We start from the raw sequence: 21,963 nt of genomic DNA, 5'->3' as shown, positions 1-21,963 counted from the left end.
ACCATTTCCAACCCTTCTATATTTGGTAAGACTGTATATATTGAGGCAATATCTGCTGTAACCAACCACATGGAATCATCTATTTTCACATTCTTCACTAAACTTATAGTCCTGATGAACTGGGAAAAACAAGTTATTTTAGAATCAGTTTTTGTTCCAAAAAAGAACTCTCAGATTTTATTAAACATACGAATGAATCCACCAATTACCTTCACTTGACATTTAATTATAGGAAGGACAACATTAATTTTTTGGACCTGAATGTGTACAGATCTAGTTTGTTTGTCTTTTCGGCTTTTCCCGGTTAGGGGTCACCACAGCGGAACTCCGGTCTGCTAATGATTGGCAGTCGATTTTTATGGTGCCGAGTTGCCAGCCCGACGCCCAACCTTCAGCGAAGGCACGCCCATTCACGCATGTCTTTCGGAGGCCATTCGACTGCGGGGAGGACATGCAGACTCCACACAGAAGGTACTCCAGCCGAGAATCGAACAGGAGAACCTCTTGCTGTGAGGCAACAACGCTACCGCTGTACCACTGCGGCTGTCAATGTGTACAGATCTAGTAATGCTTTAAAAGTTAAGATTTATAAAAAAGAAGTGCAAAGTAACAGCTATCTCCACTACAATAGCATGCATAAGTTTAGCCTGAAAAAAACATAGTGAAGGGACAATTCACTAGAATAAACAGGTTAACAGATGAAGCAGTATTTTTTGAAAAAGAATGTGAAGAACTCAGAAGGAAATTTCAAGAAAGAGGGTACTCCATGGACATCATTAATAATTCTTGGATGGAAATAAAAAATGTAAGGGAACACAAGGTAGCAAATGTAAATAGAAAGTCAAAAGAAAATGAAAAGGATTTTTCCTTAGCATCTATTTTAGAAAATTCAGTAGATGAAAGTAAAATCAAAGGAATAATCAAGAATAATTGGAGATTCTTAATGAATTTTCAAGAAATTAAAAAGGTTATAGGGGGAGACCCTGTCTTTGTCTCTAAAGAGGAAAGAGTTTAAGACTTTTTAAGAAAAATAATTTATTGCTCAAGTATGCCTGATGTTTTGGAAGTGGGGACGAAAAGATGTAACAGTTGTAAGTTATGTCACTACGAAAGAAGTTAAAAATGTTGTTGTGACAGCAAGTAGTTTTGAAATTAGGGTGAATAATTTGTATAATTGCTGGCCCAAATATGTGGTATACATGGCTCTGTGTGAATTATGTCCAGCATTTTATATAGGAAGAACCATTAGAGAATGTTACATGTGAGTGAATGAATGTGTAAGAGTAGTAGACAAGACTGGTGTAAACAATGCCATGGTAAAACATGTTAAGCAAAAGCATTTGTTAGAAAAAGATAAGGCATGCTTCAAATTTGTAATAATTGATGAAGTTAATGGTTTGGATCATAGGTTTGATGCAGAAGATGAACCGGATTGGAGAGAATATTGCTGGCAAATTAGGCTGAATGCATGTGTATACCCTGGTTTAAATGACGGGGAAAACTTTAAAGGTGTTCTTAGAAGGAAAGGGTTAAGGCATTAAGTGCTTTGCATCACATTATTGTTATTAAGTATTTAAATAAGTTTGTTCATTATACAGCTTGGTCTGAAGAAGTTCCAAGAAGGGAATGAAAGCGCTTACAAGTTGGATTTTTATGAAATATAGTCTATTTGTGTTTTTAGCCACTCGTTTTTATTATTTTGCCTTTTTACAGCTATTTTCATTTGTTTGTTTGCTTGTTTGTAAGTTTCATGAGGTATTATAACTATGAATAATATTTCTCACAGAAGACATTTTGATATGTTTAATATAATCAAAAGCAAATATTTTTGTGACCAAGAACTCATTAATAAGACAAGAAATTTCAATTAGCTTATGGAAATCTTATGTTAAGTCATGTCAGGATTTATGAAAAGTTCCAACAAACTTGCATCGTACACGGACAATTTCTGGCACCACTTGACAAAAATATGCATGGCATATACAAGTTAACTGAATGAATAGACTATTGTTGCATTAAGAGCTATCATATCAGGTTTTGTGTGTATGCCCCACATTTCTTATTTTACTCGTCAGTACTAGAATGCTATACAGCTGCATATTCTACTTAATTTTATATCACAGTTACTACATATAACTCAGAAGTTGTAGAACTGATATTTCAGTTTCAAAACTCAATAATATGTTCTCCTGTGGTAACCTTTCAATCTCTTGTTTATATATTATCTGTTAAGAACGCCTTCAATTTCAGATACCTGTAGCAATGTAGAACTATAATACATCCTAACTACAATACCATTTCTGTTTTTTTACATATTATATTACAATGTTTATAAATTCTAGATAGCATACTGCTGTTGTTTCAGTTTTAGAACTGGAAACTTGTTCTGATTTAGCTAGTTTTTTTCTACAGTGTCTCAGGAGGCATGTATTTACATTCACTGCTGAATGCTTGCTCCAATTCGGCATACTTGCAATATTTTGTTTGCATTCTGACATACTTCAAAGATGATCAACATTATTTTTTGTATTTTGCATATACTGCATGCTGCATATAATGCAGTACCCAGGAATCTATAATGTACTTAATTCCCCGATGACCATAATGACATTTTTTATTCAATAAAACACTGATTTAAAAAAATGATAGTCCCAATACTTACATGTGACTGCAGCTGTATGGCGTGACCCACAACTCACTTTGCTGACTTCTGACATTTTTGGTAAATCCAAAAGGGCGGGAAACGCCTGAATGGAAATGAACATTTCAGCTCTGTTGTTCTGCTGTGCACTCCCTCCTGGGGAAGATGACTCTTTATGAGCAGAATCTGAAGTGTGACCTGTAAAGAAAACTGAAGGTGAAAATCAGCATATTTTTACTGGAAAATAGATCTTTATTGGAGGAAAAAAAAATTTTTTTGCAATTCCCTCATGGACATAATTTGTGCATGGAATCCTACTGTTCTAGTCAGTTATACTTAAGGAATTTTGGAGAAAGACTACTGGATTCATGTTCTCTACCAATATATTAGTGTCTAGCCAATCCCTACAGAATTCTAATGGTTTCTGATAATTTCTACTTGTAATACTCTTAGCCCTGCAACTTACCCATCTGTCAAGATCTCTCTAAAATTATTTATTTACAAATTATTTTTTTTTCTGCACTTTATCTACAGGGTAGGTTGCCAATAAATGCCATTCCCCAGAAGAGATCCAGGGGGTAGTACTTCATGCTATGGCATATTACAGAAATAGTATCCTGGGAGATGCATAGAGGTAATATATGCATATACATTATGCACATATGTAGTGTGGTGTGTGTGTGTGTTTGCAGTGAAAGACAGTGCATGTGTGCACACCCATTTGAGACCGTATATTTTATATTTATGCAAATGTTTATAAAATATATGGGTCTACTTTCATTCAATGAAAACACACCTTACAGAAACTCAAATTGCGGAGATCAAACTGCCGAAAGTGTAGTTGAATGAAACTTCAATCTATCGAAGCTCACTTCTCCGAAACACAAAATACACACAAAACTAACTTTCACACACATTTTTGCGGGGATGCAAGCCTTCTGCACTACCCACACCTCCTGCATATTACATATATCAACTCTGAGATCGCACTACAGTTGGAAAAGGGTAAATCTCCTTATCCGCACTACAGCGAGCTACACCAACAAGTTCCAAGTGCTATACAAGATACATTCCTGGTAATGGTTTACACAAAAATAGACAAATACTGCCCCTGTTCTGCAATACCAGTCTAGAAGCGGTGATTTGTGTTTGTACAAGTGAGCTTCGACAGACTGAAGTTTCATTCAACTGCACTTTTGGCAGTTTGGAATCAGTGATTTGAGTTTCAGTAAAGTCCGTTTTCATTGCATGAAAGTAGACCTATATATGGTTTACTCTAATATGAGTGAACTGCATTTGACTGAAATCAAATGATTGAAACAACTGGAGTGAAAAGTACCTGACTGAAAACCCATTTGACTGAAACTCATTTCAGTGAATCAGACATGACAGAAATGTGTAAAACAGTATATGCAGTATGGGATAGTGTCATTTATGATTATTCGATTTGGTAGGAGTGTGAACTTACAAAATTATGTGTGGACTGGCAGTGTCGCCTGTTAAGTTGCACTCGGAAATCTATAGATGTTTATGTGTGCCAGTATTGATTCACTGTGCATGGCGTTTTATTTTTTCTCTCTGTTGCTGAACAACTATGGAATTAGTATATTTAATTAAGGGGGCTTGCGCCATGCAAAAACATTGTTATGGTGCATTTTGACATGTCAAATGCTTTTCTATGATTTGTGATTCAGCGAAATAAGTTTGTCAAATGGGTTTTTGGTCATGTAGGTTTTCAGTCAAATTTATGCAATACAGTGACCTTCAATCAAATGCAGTTTAATTAATTTACAGTAAAATATACTCACACACGGATGCATATATTATGTAAGACAGATGAAATGTACTGAGACGCAATACGGTGAATAACTTCATCTACCATCACTTTCAGTACAAAACAGACTTCTCCAGTTGCTCTTCCTTCTCTCCACTTTCCCTCATCCATATTCTCCCACCTTCCTCAGGTTAGCTTCAACATTTATTCTTTCATTTTTTTTTTTTTTTTGCTTTCTTTGCCCTCACTGTCCATCAGTTATCAGCCTCCTCCTTGTAAGCTAGACAATTTTTTACCCAACACCACATCTAATGTTGACTGGAAGAGGTCATCATTCAGAAAGCTTTCAAGGATAGTTTTGACTTTTTTTTTGCTTTAATTGTGGTCTTATCCTCTGGATGCACTCTGAAGTGCTGGAAATGGAAATGCAATGGACTGACTACAGAAGAGATCCATTCACTTCCTCAAGGGACATTCTTTCAAGCAGCCCGGACCCTCCCCTTGATACCCCACTGGTGGTTTCTCAGGTCTCTTCTGAGAAATCACTCTTCCCTGGGAAGGAGGTAAGTGGGCCATGACACTTCGCCCCCGCCCCTCCTTACATGACTCCTTTAGTGCTGGAGCCATAAATCAAACCACAGTCACTTGAGTCACAGTCAAGGCTCCATCCCTCTGTGTCACAGAGCCATACAAGCGCTTAACCTTCTTTTTGAACTCTAAATATTGATGTGAAGATCCCATTCAGGCACTGTCTGATCTGCAGAATTTAAAGTTCACTCTCCACCCATCAAACACAGTCATCTTCAACAGAATACTGTTGCATTCCCCAATATATCTGATCATTTTTATTCTGCCAAACCACCCTCCTACACATCTCCCTTTAACACTACAATCACCTCCTCAAAGGTTGCCACAGCCTGTGTGATGCGCTTTTCTGCCTTCTGGTGCCATCCTTATGGGCCTTTTTAAAGGCATTTTTCTTTTCATTGATAACTCGCTTCATTACTAACTACCCCATTAATGAACACCATTGCCTAACTCTCACAAAATCTAAATGGTGCCCAGTACATTTGGGAGCCAACCTCCTCATAGGATCACTAATTTACAAACCCTTTCTCCTGAGACATCTTCCCTTCTCACTCAAACTTTTCACCAACCCCCATCCACATATAATCTCAGGGGTATCTCTCAATCTCAACTCACCCTAATAACTCAAAAAACTAAACTTATGTATTCTCCATCTTAGCACCTAAACAATGGACTCCATTCTACTCTCAGAGATGTCCAAACTTATTGAGACCAGACAACAGCTTAAGGAACATGTTGTCACCCAAAGAAAGTGCTGCTGCACTCATACACCCTTTATCCCTATTTCATCCTTCCTTATCTAATCTTATTCCCTCATTTACTGCCTCTCATTCATTCTACCTCCCTCTTCTCTCTGCATCTTTCCCATTTCTCTCCTTTCGACCCATCTTCCCTCCTCATGTTTCTCTCTCCATTTCTCTTCTCCCCATGGTATCCTTTCCTGCAACTATTCCCACTTGGCTATTCTAATATCTCCTTAGCTCTCTATATAATGATATACTGCTGCCCCTGTGGTACAAGCCATCTCAGTCATTACCGCTCCACTGTATCCAAAAACAAGCATAATTCCATTTGTCCACCCTTGTTTTGACTTTCTAAACTGATTAACTAAATGTTGCAGCATATTTTTGCATCTGTTAATATGTACACATTTTTAGCATATCCTTGTATTTGTAAATGTATTCTGTTAATTTCTTATGTGATCCTATTCACATGGGTTGTGCCTGCAGATTTGTCCATTGTTTACCAGGGAAGTTCACTGATCTCAAACATAAATAAATAAATAAACCTGTTATCGCTTTTCTCCATTTAGCCGGGCTGGCGACTTTCACTTCTGTTTCCCCTTCTCTTAACAGAATACTAAATTTCCATTTTCAGTCCATCCTTGATGCAGCTCATGCTACCCCAGTCATATTATGTATCATACAATTTCCCAAAAGAATGAAGTCTATCTGTGAACTCTGATCTAGGGGTATTGACTGTTTAGGACAGAGGGGATCCAGGTAGAAATTACAAACAAGCCAAATGTTTATGGGGCTCCCTGGTGGTATAGTTGTTAGGATATGAGTATGATGCTCCTACCTCTACTGCCAGGGTTCAATTCCTGGTTAGGGAATTTCAATAATGTCTGGCAGTTATCACACAAGATTAAGGCTTTGAGCAATTAATCAGCTGCTTCCTGTGATACAGAGATTGATTTCCTCAGCACCCGCTTGTCTACTATATGACCTTGTACAAGTCACTTAATCAGAGTGCTTTGGGACAGTTGAGGCTAGGCTTCCCAATGGTCTCCCAGACTACATGTCTAAGTAACTACCTATAGGATCTTAGGAAGTTACTAGGCTAATGGCCCTAGGGCCCTTACAAGCCTACCGAAATTCTACCTTTATTTCCATGATCAGCACCTACTGCCCATAAAAGGGACACAAGTGGAACCACAGGGTTATTCATCCAATCATCCAGACTGCGTTTGAAGAGGGTCAATGAGGTGCTCCGTTTGACATGAAGTGGGAGTCTGTTCCAAAGGTGTGGTAACCTCTGTGAGACAAATCTGTCCCTCAACCAGGTTCTATTAATTTCACATACCAAGTTAAGGTCTTTAGTGTGAGTAACTTGTGTACCATTTGATTTACGGAGATGCATTTCCAATAAAGCAGTGTCAGAAATAGATCGCCTCTGAGTAGTCTGTATGAAACAGAATAAAGTAACAGAGATTTCAGGTTATCCACAAAGGACAGATGCTCAAGACCTAGAATTTTCCTTGTGAGGAACCTTTGTTGTCTCTCCAATGGCAGCAGGTGCTTGAAATGGTACATACCAAAAGTCAAGCCAAGCCAAAGTCAAGACAAAGAAAACTTTATTGTCATTCAGAACTACACAGCAGTGTAGCTGAACAAAATTAAATGCTTCATTCTCAGTGCAGGAAACAACTGCACATATAGACAGAGAAAAATTAATAAAATAATCACAGAATTTTAATAAATAGCAGTTTGTAAGTAAAATAGGACAGCAGTGACCCACACCCATCCCAGAACAGGAGACAAGGAAGACAAGGAACAATATGAAGGTAATACTGTCAAAGTAAAATTGAAACAATAGCAGCATATCTATGAATAGACTGAATTATTGCACAGTTTGTATATTGCACTTTACATTCCTTCAGTGTGTAAGTGAGGGGCATTGTATCCAATTATTGGCCTGATGAGGGAAGAGAACAGAGAGGTTATAACTTCTTTTTTTTCTTCTGGAGGCAATGCCCTTACTTATAAGATGAGCAATACAGAATGCCCTTCTTATCACTGTGGAGACATGGTGGTCAAAGGTGAGATTGCTCTCAACCTGTGCACCCAAGTTTCTCACTATTGAGTGTGTGCTTAGGGTGTTGCTACTGATGTGGTAGTTAGCAGGAACATCACCCTTACCGAAAGGGATAATAATACATATTTTTGTATTGAGTTTAAGACCATGACTTTGGCACCAATCATTGGCTTGTGTAAAACCCTTTTGTAGGATGCTGACATCATATAGAGAATTCTATGACCACTCCCAGTTTACAGTCATCAGCAAACTTCGTCAGCCACAGACCTTTAGTTTTTGCTTGTACTTCAGACATAAACCTATAAAATTACTTATCCTGGCTTTCCCGTCTACTAATCCCAGATCTTGTTTTTTCAGCACATGCTAACATTGCTCCAGGACTTGATCACTTTTGGTCAATGATTACTTCATTTGAGCTGAAGAAGCATTAACTGCAATGGTGAGGGCTATGTTGATGGTATTTCCCTCCACAACTGCTTGCTTATCTCCTCTTATCCTAAACAACTGCATCTTCTGAGTTCAACACAGGGAATTAATGTCCCTGCTTTTATGAGTATGACTTTCTTTGGCCATTATCTAAATTTACACCTGACTCAATCATCAATTTCCTGTCCTTCTGGGTATCTGAATACCAAGATTAACCATCTGGGAACAATGCTTTAATCTCCAGCCTTAAGACCAATATCAGTCTTCCCTTCTTTTACTTCAACATTATTAATCTCTTTCTCCACACCCTTGATATCATATTAAGCATAAAATAATAGCCTCCACTGCCTCTGTATTGTCCTACCCTTCAGTGCTTTCTGAATCAAAATGCTACCATGTCCCCATCCCTAACCACTGTTATTTTATGTTATGCCTATAATACTTTACATCTTCATCAGGGAGGGTCACTGCAACTGTGCATCATGAAACTGGAGGTTATAATCCTATCTACCTCATCTCCATTCTGGTTACAGTCTTACATTCCATAGGAAGGCTTTGGCTGCTGATGTAGGTGTACATGAGGCACTCATATGTAGCCAGTTCTCCTAGCAGCACTCTTAGCTCTTATCACTTCTAATACTTCAAATCTTGCTGAAGTAGTAGAGTCATTTCAGCTGCATAGTGGCTTGTACTCCATCTACCTTTCATTAATTTCCTTCAGAGAGCTCCAGTCAGACTTAATAAAAACAAATCTATGATTATATTACTGCCAGTCTTTTTACAACAAGTTTCTGTACTTATAACTATCTTACTATTTTTAATTCATTCCCTTACTATGGATAACATGCAATTATAGGAAAATCTGCATAAAAAGGATAAAGTTATTAAACCTGGCATCACAAATCAACAAAGGAGACTGTCAAAGAGAAACAATGAAATAAAATGCATCCACTCTTTCTGATTAGAGTACATATTGCTCAAATGACTCCCATATATTGGGGCATAAAGTCAAAGTTCTCTTCATGGACCTTGGTGCTGCCAAAAATATGAGTTTAACACTAGCTTACTACCTATTGTTGGTGTCTTCTGAGACTATTATGAGTCTAGACGTTTCAGTGCTGTATAAGCCCAGTGTTTCACCAATTCTCTTCCAGGCTGGCACTCCATTCATTCATCTAATTCAGCCTCTGAGTAGGTTCAGCTCTTCTTTGACTATAAACTTTTTGCCAAGTAGAAGTTCAGTATTCCACAATAGACCACATCTGGAAAAGAAGCAACCTCAGTTAACACCTGTGTTGGACTGAAGTCATTTCCTGAACAGAATGTTAAGATGTGACAGGAAAAGGAAATGTACACTTTCCCATTATGCAACTACTAATAAGGAAGATTTTTGTATGAGGCAGGTTCATTCCCCTTCTTCACATGATATGGACGTGGAGAACCCCTCAGTCATCAAAGTTTCCACTGCAACATGTTTATTTCATGGAAACTTTGAATTATACGAGTGGATTTTTCATCTGGTCTGTGAGGAATCCCTCTTCACTTGAAATTTTTACTTTAAAACATTTTAATAGATATTTAAAAAGCCAACAATCACCTGATTGTCTGGTGTTAAGAAAGACGATACAATGTTTTTAAAGCACCTTTAGGTAGAATTTATTTAAATAACACCTGCACAATACAGGGTATGCAGCTCTGAATGTTATGGAGCTAATGACAGAAAGCTGCATTTCATGTTGGATGCAGTTCCCCAACACAGGTGTTAACCGAGGTCCCTTCTTTTACAGATGTGGTCTGTTGTGGAATACTGAACTTCTACTTGGCAAAAGGTTTATAGTTAGAGAAGAGCTGAATTTATTCAGAGGCTGAATTAGATGAAGGAATGGAGTGCCTGGAAGAGAATTGGTGAAACACTGGGCTTTAATTATACAGCACTGAAACTTGCAGACTCATTACAGTCTCAGAAGACATCAACAATAGGTAGTAAGCTAGTGTTAACTAACGACAGCATAGAGGTTATATCATACACTTATCCTGATAAACTTACAGATATCACAGACACCCCATGCTACTGGGGTGTATGGTGACACAGCTCTATAGATATAGATAAAGGTGAAGAAATATATTTGCTATTAAGTGTCTAGAAGTACACAAAAAAAATCCGAAAAAATTCTACAAATTTAACAACCAGAAATTATTTCACTTGAAGGAAATTAAGCAGAAACCTGGAAGCTATGGATCCAAAAATGTGATTTATTCCTTACTATAAGTAGATTAAATGAGAAACCTGAAAGTACACAGTGTGCTGCTTTTCAACATGCGGCTGGGAAAAAAGTCAAAGTGTTTATTCCTTACATTTCTTGAAGAGAAGCCGGTCAAAAACAACAAAAAGCTCAAGAATTACTGAGATCCTGCCAGCTCCATAGCATATATGACAATCTCTGATTATGCTGCAAGTGACCAAAGTCTGAATGGTGCATCATGTGCATGTATTAAATGGTTGAGGAGTATGGGAGGGAGTGGCCATTGCCAGCTTGCCCATCCTGAGGAGACGAGATCTGGGTTGCCACAAGGATGACACTTGGTGGAAATACTAGCTGAGCTGTTGTTCACTAGAGAGCCTGAGCTAACCAAATATAAATCGTCATGGTACTTAGAACTAGTAAAGCCAAGGGGAATTCAGCATGAAGAGACACCAAGGGGGAGGGGGTGCTCCCAATGGGGAGAGGGTAGGCTGCCCCCAGAAACAGCGAGCTGGGCCGCTCCCTACCATCAGACTCTCACTAGGGATAAGAAGGTCTGATTGGGATTGCCAAGCACAAAATAATGGTCCGTAGGGCTCTCTCCCAGCCCAGGAATGTATGAGCAAGATTCTATGTGACAGTGCAAATAAAAAAGTAACTTGCTGTGTATTTACCATTTATTCTTTACAAGGACATAAGGAAACACTATGGAAACTTTTGATGCTTATATTAAACAAGCCGACGAATAGTGCCAAATACTATACATTTGCGGAACTACAGACTTAGAAATAAGAGGCAGTAGATTTTGTTGTACAATAAATAACGAAACAAGAGGCATGTTATAAACATAAATAGACCTGGCCTCATCAAAAACTGTGAAATATGTGGAGAGCAACTGAAATTACTAGGACACAGTAAAAAGAACTAACTGAGGAAAAGGATGTTTGCAATATAATCTAAGAGTAAAAAAAGTGGAAAAAACGAGAAATCATGTGAGGCTGTGCACTGAAAGTAATGGATACGAAAGAAGCATCATATGAGGTCATACTAACAAGTAATGGAGAGCAGAGAAACATCCACAAGACCAAAGAAATGTTTGTGCGACTGAAAATCCATTTTCGCACAATATGTTTAGTTACAAGACTGAGAGACAACCTTGCTATGTTCTTAATTATTCTTATAGAATCTGTGCTACAAAATTAAATTTTATTGCATGTAAATGCATTCAAAATAATTTGAATGACATTGAACAAAAAAAACATTAAAAAACAAGCAGAAGCAATGATCATTTCTGGCTGACATTAATGAAATGAAGAGTCAATGCAATGGCATCTTACATACAGTAAAAACCCAAGTCAAAATGGTGGCAAGAAATGCCCAAAATTAATAAGTAAATGTTGGATTAAGCAAGCACACGTGCACTGTAATATTTTGGCCACAGTGGTGCAGCGGTTAGCATTGCCTCCTCAAAGCAAGAGGTTCTCCGGTTCGATCCACGGCTGGGGTGCCTTCTGTGCGGAGTCTGCATTCACCCCTGTGGTCGCATGGGTTTCCTCCGGGTGCTCCGGTTTCCTCCCACATTCCAAAGACATGCTGTATGTGAACTGGACACTCTAGTGCGTGCGTGTGTGTGCCTTCTGTGGAAGGTTGGGCGCCAGGCTGGCAATTCGACACCGTAAAAACTCTACTGCCAATCATGAGTGGACAGGTGATCCGCTGTGGCGATCCCTAACCGGGAAAAACCGAAAGAAGAAATCTTTAAATTACTGGGGTTTGAAGGCAGTGAACACACAGCTTTCTGCAGACTGCCGACTCATTACCCCTACTGAGTAGTAACACTGGGTCAAAAGCTGCTAATGTGAACTTAAAAAAAATAAATAAAATATCCATTTTCTAAACCATAGCCTTAAATACATTCGCTATTTTAATACTTTAAGTCATTTGGCTTGTGAGGAGTTAGAAAGGATAAAAAGTACAGTTTTGTACCTACCATAAATGTAGATGTTCGAGGATCCACATTGCTGCAGTCCTAACTATTGGGTAGTCCGCTGTCCAGTCGGCCCGAATACCAAAGTATATGGCTGACGTCGGTCAGGGCGCATTAGACTGACGTCAGTACGTCAGGGTACTAATGCGCATGACCGACGTCATATCCTCAGTCTTTTCTTGCCCCAGATGTCAGAAGACCCTAAAAAGACAAGGCCCAATATACCTGCACCAGAAATATGTACAATATATACAAAATTATCAGCATATAACCTCACCTACACAACCACCCTAACACAGAGGGAAGGAGGGAGGTAAATTGGACTGCAGCAATGTGGATCCTCGAACATCTACATTTATGGTAGGTACAAAACTGTACTATGTTCTTCATTCCACATTGCTGCAGTCCTAACTATTGGGTAGAATCCCAAAGCAGAGGTAAGGGAGGCTGGCAAATCATAAAGAAGCAGGAGCTGACAACATGCCTTGCAAAATAGCTGTGGCAAAACCAGCCCTAGACTTAGAGTAGAGAGGAAGGTGGTAATGCTTAGAGAAAGTATGCACTGAACTCCAAGTAGCTGCCTCCAAAATATCCTTAGTTGCCACCTTAGAAATGCTGTTGAAGTGGCAGTAGCCCTAGTGGAATGAGGCCTAATCCCAGCTGGAATCTCCTTGCCATGATGGGAATAACAAAATGCAATGCAAAACCCAATCCACCTAGAAATAGTTTGTTTTGACACAGGCTTGCCCTGCGAACTCAAAGCAAAAGAAACAAACAACTGCTGAGACTGCCTAAAATCCTTAGTCCTGCTTAAATAATAACGCAATTGCCTGTGTACATCTAAAGTGTGCAAAATCTTTTCCCCTTTATTTTGGGGTCTGCATAAAAGTAGGCAAATGAATAGTTTGGTTTAAAGCCACACTAGAAACCACCTTAGGCATAAAGGAAGGATTAGTGCGTAATGATACCCTATCCTTATGGAAAATCAAAAGGGCTCTACTGCCATAAGGGCCTGCAACTCAGACACCCTTCTTGCAGAAGTAATAGCCAACAGAAAAGCAGTCTTCCATGACAAGTATTTCAATTCAGCAGTAGCCGAGCTCAAAAGGTTGTAGAGTAAGTTTTCCAACACAAAATTGAGATCCCAAGCAGGAGTAGGAGCTCTCATTGGGGTCTTATATTCTTTGCCCCTCTAAGAAACTGCTTGAACAAAGGATGCGAAAACAATGGTGGGTCACAATCATAGTGAGCTGAAATTGCTGCAGCATGAATCTTAATGGAAGAGAAGGACAAACCTTTGTCCAATAACTCAGTAAGATATTGAAGAGCCACACTCAAATTAGGCTCAGAAATCTCCAAATTCTTTGCTGTACTCCAAAATAAAAATCTCTTCCATTTTTCTCGTACACTTTCCTTGTACTAGGTCTTCTAGCTTCCATAATCACATTTAAAACTTGTTGAGGAAGTTGAGACCTGCTGTGTTTCAACACAGAATATGCCAGGCTGTTAGATGAAGAGAGTGAAGCTTGACATTGAGCAGATGACCGTCCTTCTGAGATAACAGATGTGGAATCAAAGGTAAAGGCCATGGAGGCTTCCTTACCAGACTCCTTAGTAGTGGGTACCAGTGTTGCCGAGGCCAATCTGGAGCTATTAAAATCATCCTTGGCTTGTCTTGTCTGACCTTTAAGAGCACCTTTGGAAGAAGAGGCAGAGGTGGAAAGGCATACACATGAAGATTTTTCCAACTGAAAGAAAGAGCATCCACTTTCCAAGCTGTGTGATGAAACCCCTTTGTGCAAAACTTTGGCAGCTGGTGGTTTAGTGGAGAAGCGAACAGATCTATGTCTGGAGTTCCCCATGACACTGTCAATTTCTGAAATACATGAAGATCCAGTTTCCACTCGTGGGGATCCATGATTTGTCTGCTTAACACATCTGCTAAGGAGTTCTGTGCTCCGGCAGAAACCTTGCCTGAAGAGTTAGTTGCAAGCTGGCGCAGTCTCCCATAAAATCATTGCTTGCCTGCATAGAGGATAAGAATGTGTTCCCCTTGTTTGTTGATGTACCACATGACAGTTGTGTTGTCTGTTAGAATCAACACCTGCCCTGGAAGAAGCAACTCCTTGAAAGCCATTAATGCAAACTGGACTGCTAACATCTCCTTCATGTTGATATGTAGATGCTGTAGTCTGGCGGCCACTTGTCTTGTATCCACTTTCCATTTAGATGAGCTCCCCAAGCAATGTCCGAGGCATCTGTCGTTAAAATCTGACTCGCCTCTGGCGGGTCACAGAGAGTCCCTTGTTTAGGTGACATTCCTGAGCCCACCACAAAATTCCTTTTGAAGGCAAGGTATTATTTGAATGACAGTGTCCAAATCCTGGCAGTGCTGTGTCCATACATTTTGAGATACCATTGCAGCTTCCTCATATGCAGTTTGGCATTGGGAAGCACCAGAATACAAGATGCCATGAACCCTAATGCTTGAAGGACTGTCCTTGCAGTCAGCACGGACTGATGAGATAGTTGATGGAAGTAAAGGGATAGACTCTTTTGTTTGTCCGGGGTTAAAAAGGCCATCTGGGCTGCTGTATTCAGTCTCACACCCAGAAAGCACATGTCTTGAGAGGGTACTAGACTGGACTTTATTTCGTTCACAGAATACCCTAGGCATCTTAGCACTGCTATAACATATTCCAGATGCTGTAGAAGGTCTTCCTTTTCTTGAGCCAGAATCAGGCAGTCGTCCAAGCAAGGATAGATTTGAATTCCTTGTAGCCTGAAGTAAGCTATCACTGGAGCCAGAACCTTTGTGAATACTCTGGGCGCAGTAGATAAGCCAAAGGGCAATGCAGAGAACTGATAATGAGAATTTCCAGCTCAACGCAGATGCTTCCTGCAACTTAGTCTTATAGGCACATGAAGGTAAGCTTCCTTGAGATCTAAAGTTACCATCCAGTGATCTTTGCCCAGCAGAGGTAAAAGCTGTTGTAACGTCAACATCTTGAACTTGGGAATGTCCAGATAAGTGTTGAGGATAGATAAATCCAAAATTGGTCTCCACGTGTTCCCCTTCTTTGGTACTAGGAACAGGCGAGAATAAAATCCTAGGCCCCTTTCTGATACAGGGACTGGCTGAATGGCCCCTATTTGGAGTAACAGAGAAATTTGCTTGTGAGCCTCTTTCCTTTGTGGAGGAGGAACGTCTGGCATGCCTTTGAAAGGGGCAATGTATGGAAATAAAACCTGTAACCGTGGTGAATGATATCCAACACCCATCTGTCTTGAGTAATTAAATCCCAATTTTCTTTGAAAAGAGACAGTCTTCCTCCCAAAGGAGCTGCCAGACGAGAATCTACTGGCAGCTGAAAAGGCAGGTCATTGGGTCTTGTTTACGAAAGGACTGACCCTGCCCTCACCAGAAGTCTGAGCAGGTGAACTCCTGTTCTAGGCCTAAAAGAGCCTTGAGCTCTGCCCTACCACGTCTAGACCTACCCCTAGACTGGGAATCATAAGCAGGATATGTCCATCCCTTAGTAGGCCAATTTCTACTAAACTTGGTGGCTGCACCTGCAAAAAATCTTTAACAGTTTGCATAGACTTAGCTTTGTCCTCCATTTTCTTTAAAACTGCTTCCACAGGCGAACCAAACAATACATCAGACTGTAAAGGAGCATCCAAAATCCTTGTCTTAACATGCTCAGCTAAATTCTGATCCCTCAACCAGGCATGCCTGCGAAGAACAGAACTAGTGGCAGCCACCCTCGAGGAGGCCTGTACAGCATCAAAACCACATTGCAAAGAATGCTTACCCACTTGTTCAGACACATGAACTAAATCCAGCAACTCTTTACACTCAATACCTTCCGCCAAAGCATCCACCTTAGATTTCAATTGTGAAAGGAGATAATTTTGATATTTTAGCATGTGAAACTGACAATTCAACGCCCTCATGGCTAAAGTGGAAGAAGTATACACTTTCTTTCCCCATCTATCCAAAGCCCTTGCCTCTTTATCAGTGGGAACAGGGTTTTTTAACAACAGAGGCCTTAACACCTTTAGGTCCCTGAGAAACAGTTTCGGGTCTGCCCTAGGACTCTTAAAAGATACTTATGAGCTTCAGGCACCCTATAGTACCTATCAGGTTTAACAGGAGCAGGAGGCAAAGAATCAGGGTTCAGGAAGCCTCTGCAAAACATCTTCCACCACATTCAACACAGGAGGTATAGCTAAGGGCCTATGCTGGGGTAAAAACAAGAATTCCCTAAGCCTTTTCCTGGAATCAGAGTAATCCTGGCCTTCCCATTTAAAGTGCTCCCTCATGGAATGCAGAGTCTCTGAAAATGAGAAATCCTCAGGAGGAGAAGCTGTAGGCGTGGAATCATCCACATCAGAATCAGAATAAGGAGGATAGTCCTGCAAGTCTTCCGTAGAAGACTCAGAAGCCTCTGAACACTGTTCAAAACTCTCAAACTCAGGTTCCACCCTAGGCCTCTTATCAGGAGGGGGCATAGAACCTCTAATCATAGTAATCAAATCTTCTGCCATTTTAAGCATATGTTTCTTAGGCACAGAACCTGAAGTGCTAGGAGAAGCCCCCACTGAAGCTAAACTTGGCCTACCTCTCACAGAAGGAGAGGCTCTAACTACCTTGGGAAGAGAGGGAAGAACAGTTACCTGAGAAGCCCCCTCAGTCTGGCCTACCTCCTGAGAAGGCACATCCTGTAACAGTAAAGTCTCTGCCTGAGACTCCAAAGAAACTCCTGGCAAAACCTCTGGCTCCACTGAGCCTTCTAAAGAACCGACGTCCGGGACTGCCGGTTCATCAACCCTAGGCTTCGCTGTTTTGTCCTTGCGCTTTTTGGATGAAGCGGGCGTCGGAGCATCCGACGGCATTTTATAATTACAACGCTTCCCAAACACTAACCTGGCACAGTCCAACCTTCTCTTAATAGTGCGTTTGTTAAATCTAGCACAAAAGCGGCATCCAACAACGTCGTGCTCAGGCCCTAAACAAGGTATACACAAGGTATGGTAATCCCTATGAGGTATCTGTTTCCCACAAGAAATACAGTTATTCACTTTTTCTGACATCCGGTTAAATACTGAGGCAAGAAAAACCAAAATGTTCTAGCGTACTTAGCCAACTTTGATTCGGTCTGAAACTCCGACTTCAGAAAATTTCAGAACGCCAACCTGCACTCGCAAAACTGCTTCTGCATCGGACCATGCGGCAAAAAAGACTGAGGATATGACGTCGGTCATGCGCATTAGTACCCTGACGTACTGGCGTCGGTCTAATGCGCCCTGACGGCGTCAATACTTTGGTATTCGGGCCGACTGGACAGCGGACTACCCAATAGTTAGGACTGCAGCAATGTGGAATGAAGAACATCAGAATTCAGTGTAAAATCAAAGCTGCACATGTACAGAAGCAGTCACAAAGTAATCTCAGATACTGTGCTGAGGCACAGCTATTGATATCCCTCATGAAAATGCTGACTTGTGTACAGGCTTAGGAGATGCCACATGAATATCACATCAAAATATATCCTGATGCGATGCCAGGAATACGTGCTCACCAAAATGTCAATTGCTCTCAAAATGTAAAACACATTTGGAATTAAAGCAAGTGGACAGGTCATGTGTCATTAAGGGAAATTAAAACAAGATAAAATCTGCATTTGTACTAATTCAAATTTGAATAAAGTGATTAAAAGGAGAACATTACTCACTACTAACAGGAGATGAAATGATTTCAACCAAGTCAAATGCTAAGTTCTTTACATAATGAGATGCACATTGAATTCTGATAGATAAAGTTAGGTGAAGCAAGCTTTAAATTTTGCACAATTAATTTATCACTGGGAAAGAACAGATTCTTTAGATATTTTTATTTGGTATTTCAGAAGAATCATTGGCATTCCAAAGAGATGTTGCATATGTAAGCGAAGGCTTGTAAGGTGTTGTCAATATTAGCCTGGATTTAAATATGAAACATGTATGCCAAAAGACTGATAGAGATATTAAACTGATTAAGACACCATCTAGTTCAAGTAAGAATGAATGCAAAACACAACTGACACTTCTGAAGAACAAAGGTCATACTCTAACATCAGTAGTAATGAAGCTTGAGACAGAAAGAGCAATACGGTTTTACAAATGTCAAAACCAGAAGATAAGCAAGCATTATAGGAGTTTCTAGAACACAATTGTCTTGCAAAGTTTGTATTTAATATATCTCAGATAACTACATATGTAAGAATGCTATCAGGCCAAGACACGGCCTAGGAATGGAGCTCTGAACAGAAAACTAGTTCAGAATCACTGACAAATCCAGTTACAGGAGCACCAGTGTTAAAATACTATGATTCAAATAAGCCAGATGATGTAGCAAACTGATGCCAGCCAGAATACTACAGAAACTCTGGTTCTAAATGAGAAGAGACCAGCTGCCTATGGGGAAGAGCATTTACAAATGCACAAGGGTCATATGCTCAGATGGAAAAACTGTAACCAATAGTGTGCGATGTGCAAAATTACATGAATATGAATTTACATGGAAACACACCACACATTCTTGGAAAAAAAACATTCAGAAAGTCTTTGTACAAATCACCCTCTACAATGCAAAAATGTTACTTAATCTACAAAAGAATGATCTGAAAAAGAAATAGAGCCCAGGCAAAAACTACACACAGCAGATGTAATGTGTACATCATATTTACCAAAGGGACATAGAGAATCATTAGAAAAGGAACTAGTAATTACTATTTATATAATTTGACAGTTACAAATGGTAAAAAGGAATAGAACTTCAGGGATGTAAGGACTTTAGACATGCAATTGCTGAAAGATGTTACACTGGAAGTCTTCTCAGCAAAATCAACAGTAAGGCAAGAAGTTTAGTCTAAAATGTTCTTTTAGTGAAAAAAATAATTATGCCAGATGCTTAATGCCCAAAGCTAACAACTTAATTCTTAAACAATTAAGACAAATGTTTGAATGAATAAATGATTAATTTCTGGGAACAGTAAACATCCTAGCTTTGGCTGATTTGCATTGTGCATGCATGTCTGGAAATGTATAGCTCGTATCCGGCAAGGCAGATATAAACCTTCTTTACACACGTTTGTCTGACACACTGTACTCCTATCTGCAGGCAGTATTCTTTTCTCTAATGTAATCCTGGATCCTTTTCAGGATTCTAGTTCTTCTGTAGCAAGGATTCCCACCAGGTTTCTGGACAAGTGACTAAGTTCTTTCAGGGATCAGTGGTCTAATTTCTTTTGAGCTGTCGACTAAGCATCAGAGTCCAAGCTTACAGCCTCAAAAATATAAGGACTGCATGAATGGTGCGGCTGTAACAGAATTTGGCTGCTTTGTCTTGAGCAGTATCTGTACATTCTGCTATTGGAAGATTTTTTTTTATACAGGACTACTTAAAATATTACTTACAGTAGTAAGTTTCTTGAAAGGAGACATCCTCTGAAGGGGAGACTGAGAGGAGTCCTCATCAGTGTCATGTTCCATAATGAAGAAATATGGTTAAACTATGCCAAATCATAGTCTTCTGATTATAAAGAGTGTGTGTCCTGAAAGATGCAGTTTCCTGAAATATTCTTGGACTGCTTTCTTGCACTCTATAGAAGGAAGCCTCATGTATAAGGGGATTGATGCTTGATATACATATGCCAATTCTTTAATAACCAGGTGTCATATGTTTATAGTTATACTAGACTAGCTGTCCTCCTGGATAATTTTAAATGTAGTCAATTTTCTTTAGGCAGAATCAAATGCCATACCAACACTTAATCCTAACTCCTTCATAAACATTTATGCATGTTCCACATGTGAATACTAGGCTAAAATAGCCCTTTAGGGCAGTTAAACTTAAGAAATAACCAGAGATCAGAACCAAAACCTTCCACTTTGTGCATATGAGGCAAAGACATTAATCATTATACCAACCCCTTTACTCAAAATATGCTTATATGTAATTACTAGGCTAATGACCCCAGGAGTCTTTTTAAGGCTAGCCAAATATCCCAAAGGTGAAATCCTGCACCTTGTGTCTCTAACATAAACTTTTTCACTATTATGCCAACCATGCAATAATCAGAACATATAATTTAAAACTACCTCTAAATATCTGGGGAGCAGATGAGGAGTCAGGCAGTGATAAATCAACTCATTAATACCTCTGGTATACAGGTAGTTAGGGTTGCAGTCCAGGGGACCACTGATGAGCCAAGCCCAAATTTCCAACTATCCCAAAGCAGTGTCTGAGTCAATGACTTGTTCAATTACACATGGTAAGCAAATGAGGGCTCATGGAATCAAACCCTTATCACAAGAACTACAGCTCACAGTCTTCATCAACTGCATGTTGTCAGACATACATTTCTTGTATGCTTCAGTCAGCTGATTGACAGGCAAGAGGTATACTAATAACTGGCCCTTGAATATTCCCACCGAATCAGCAGGTAAATCAGAAGCAAGGGAAGAAGAATAAATAGATATGATCTGTAAAGCCAGCAATGAAATACTACAGAGTCATTTAATAAGGATGGGTATATATTTCTGATCTCCCAAAACAGAGATTTTCTTTTAACATTCTGAGAAGTTTCCATGTGTTCAGTCAAGAATGTTTTTTTTTTCCAGAAACAACTTGCTTCAAAACTGTCTCCTATCCCAGTAAACTTGTTTGAGCTGCATGAAACCAGAAGAGGGCTTCACCTTTTGAAGCAGGTACATAAACCCAAACTTCAGGTTCCATGCATACATGTGAGCTACTCCTGCAATGAATCAACATGATCCATTTTTTTTTGGGGGGGGGGGGGGTGAGAGCTCATTTTTCTTCAGAACTTGTTTTTGTTATCAAGTCCACCAAAGTCGTTCTGCCAAGGTTGATGCTACAGAGAAAAATGGTATTTTCTCCAAAAAGGAAGTAACTCAAAAGTTGGTTACCTAAAGAAGATGAGGGTACAGCTCACTAGATGGGTGGTGGGGTGTCACCATGCAAAACAATCTATTTGATTTCTCAAAGAATGCTATTTGACACAGATTTTTGTATGATTTACTTTGCTACATTTTTTCTTTGTAATTTTAACATGGACAGCACACAATCCAGCTATCCTGACCAGGTAAATGAATGCCTTCCACAAAGCTTATTTTTGTGATGTGAGAATGTTAAGCTGTTTCCATAAGAGCATAACTTCAAGGAGCCAAACTAAAATCCCACAAACAGAGTCCTGACCATATTAAATGCTCATACAGAAATTATTTGCAACTTGGCAATGTCAAGACGTAAAATAATACCACTAGATTCCAAAGTATCCTTCAGCAAAAACAAAACAGCAACCAATGATCAAGATGAGACTTCAAGGATACACCACGAGAAGTAGAAGTAAAGTTCTGTATTTTATTCCAAATAACACATGAAGCAAAATGAAATAAAAGATAAGCGCTTTCGCGTGCGCTG

At 39.5% G+C, this 21,963-nt stretch overlaps 1 protein-coding gene across 3 annotated transcripts in view; it reads right to left on the bottom strand.

Annotated features, from left to right (window-relative positions):
- The window catches only part of RCCD1 (RCC1 domain containing 1), a 552,668-nt gene that overhangs the window by 190,740 nt on the left and 339,965 nt on the right, over positions 1–21,963 (bottom strand). For all 3 annotated transcript variants that reach the window (XM_044078273.1, XM_044078274.1, XM_044078276.1), the window contains exon 6: positions 2,663–2,839. In XM_044078273.1, coding sequence (XP_043934208.1) covers positions 2,663–2,839 — 177 coding nt within the window. The remainder of the gene's footprint in view (positions 1–2,662; positions 2,840–21,963) is intronic.

This window comes from Protopterus annectens, chromosome 7.part0, assembly GCF_019279795.1.
Source record: "Protopterus annectens isolate FY-2018-M chromosome 7.part0, PAN1.0, whole genome shotgun sequence".
NCBI classification, from domain to species: domain Eukaryota; kingdom Metazoa; phylum Chordata; order Ceratodontiformes; family Protopteridae; genus Protopterus; species Protopterus annectens.
This window is presented reverse-complemented; position numbering and strand designations above follow the sequence as displayed.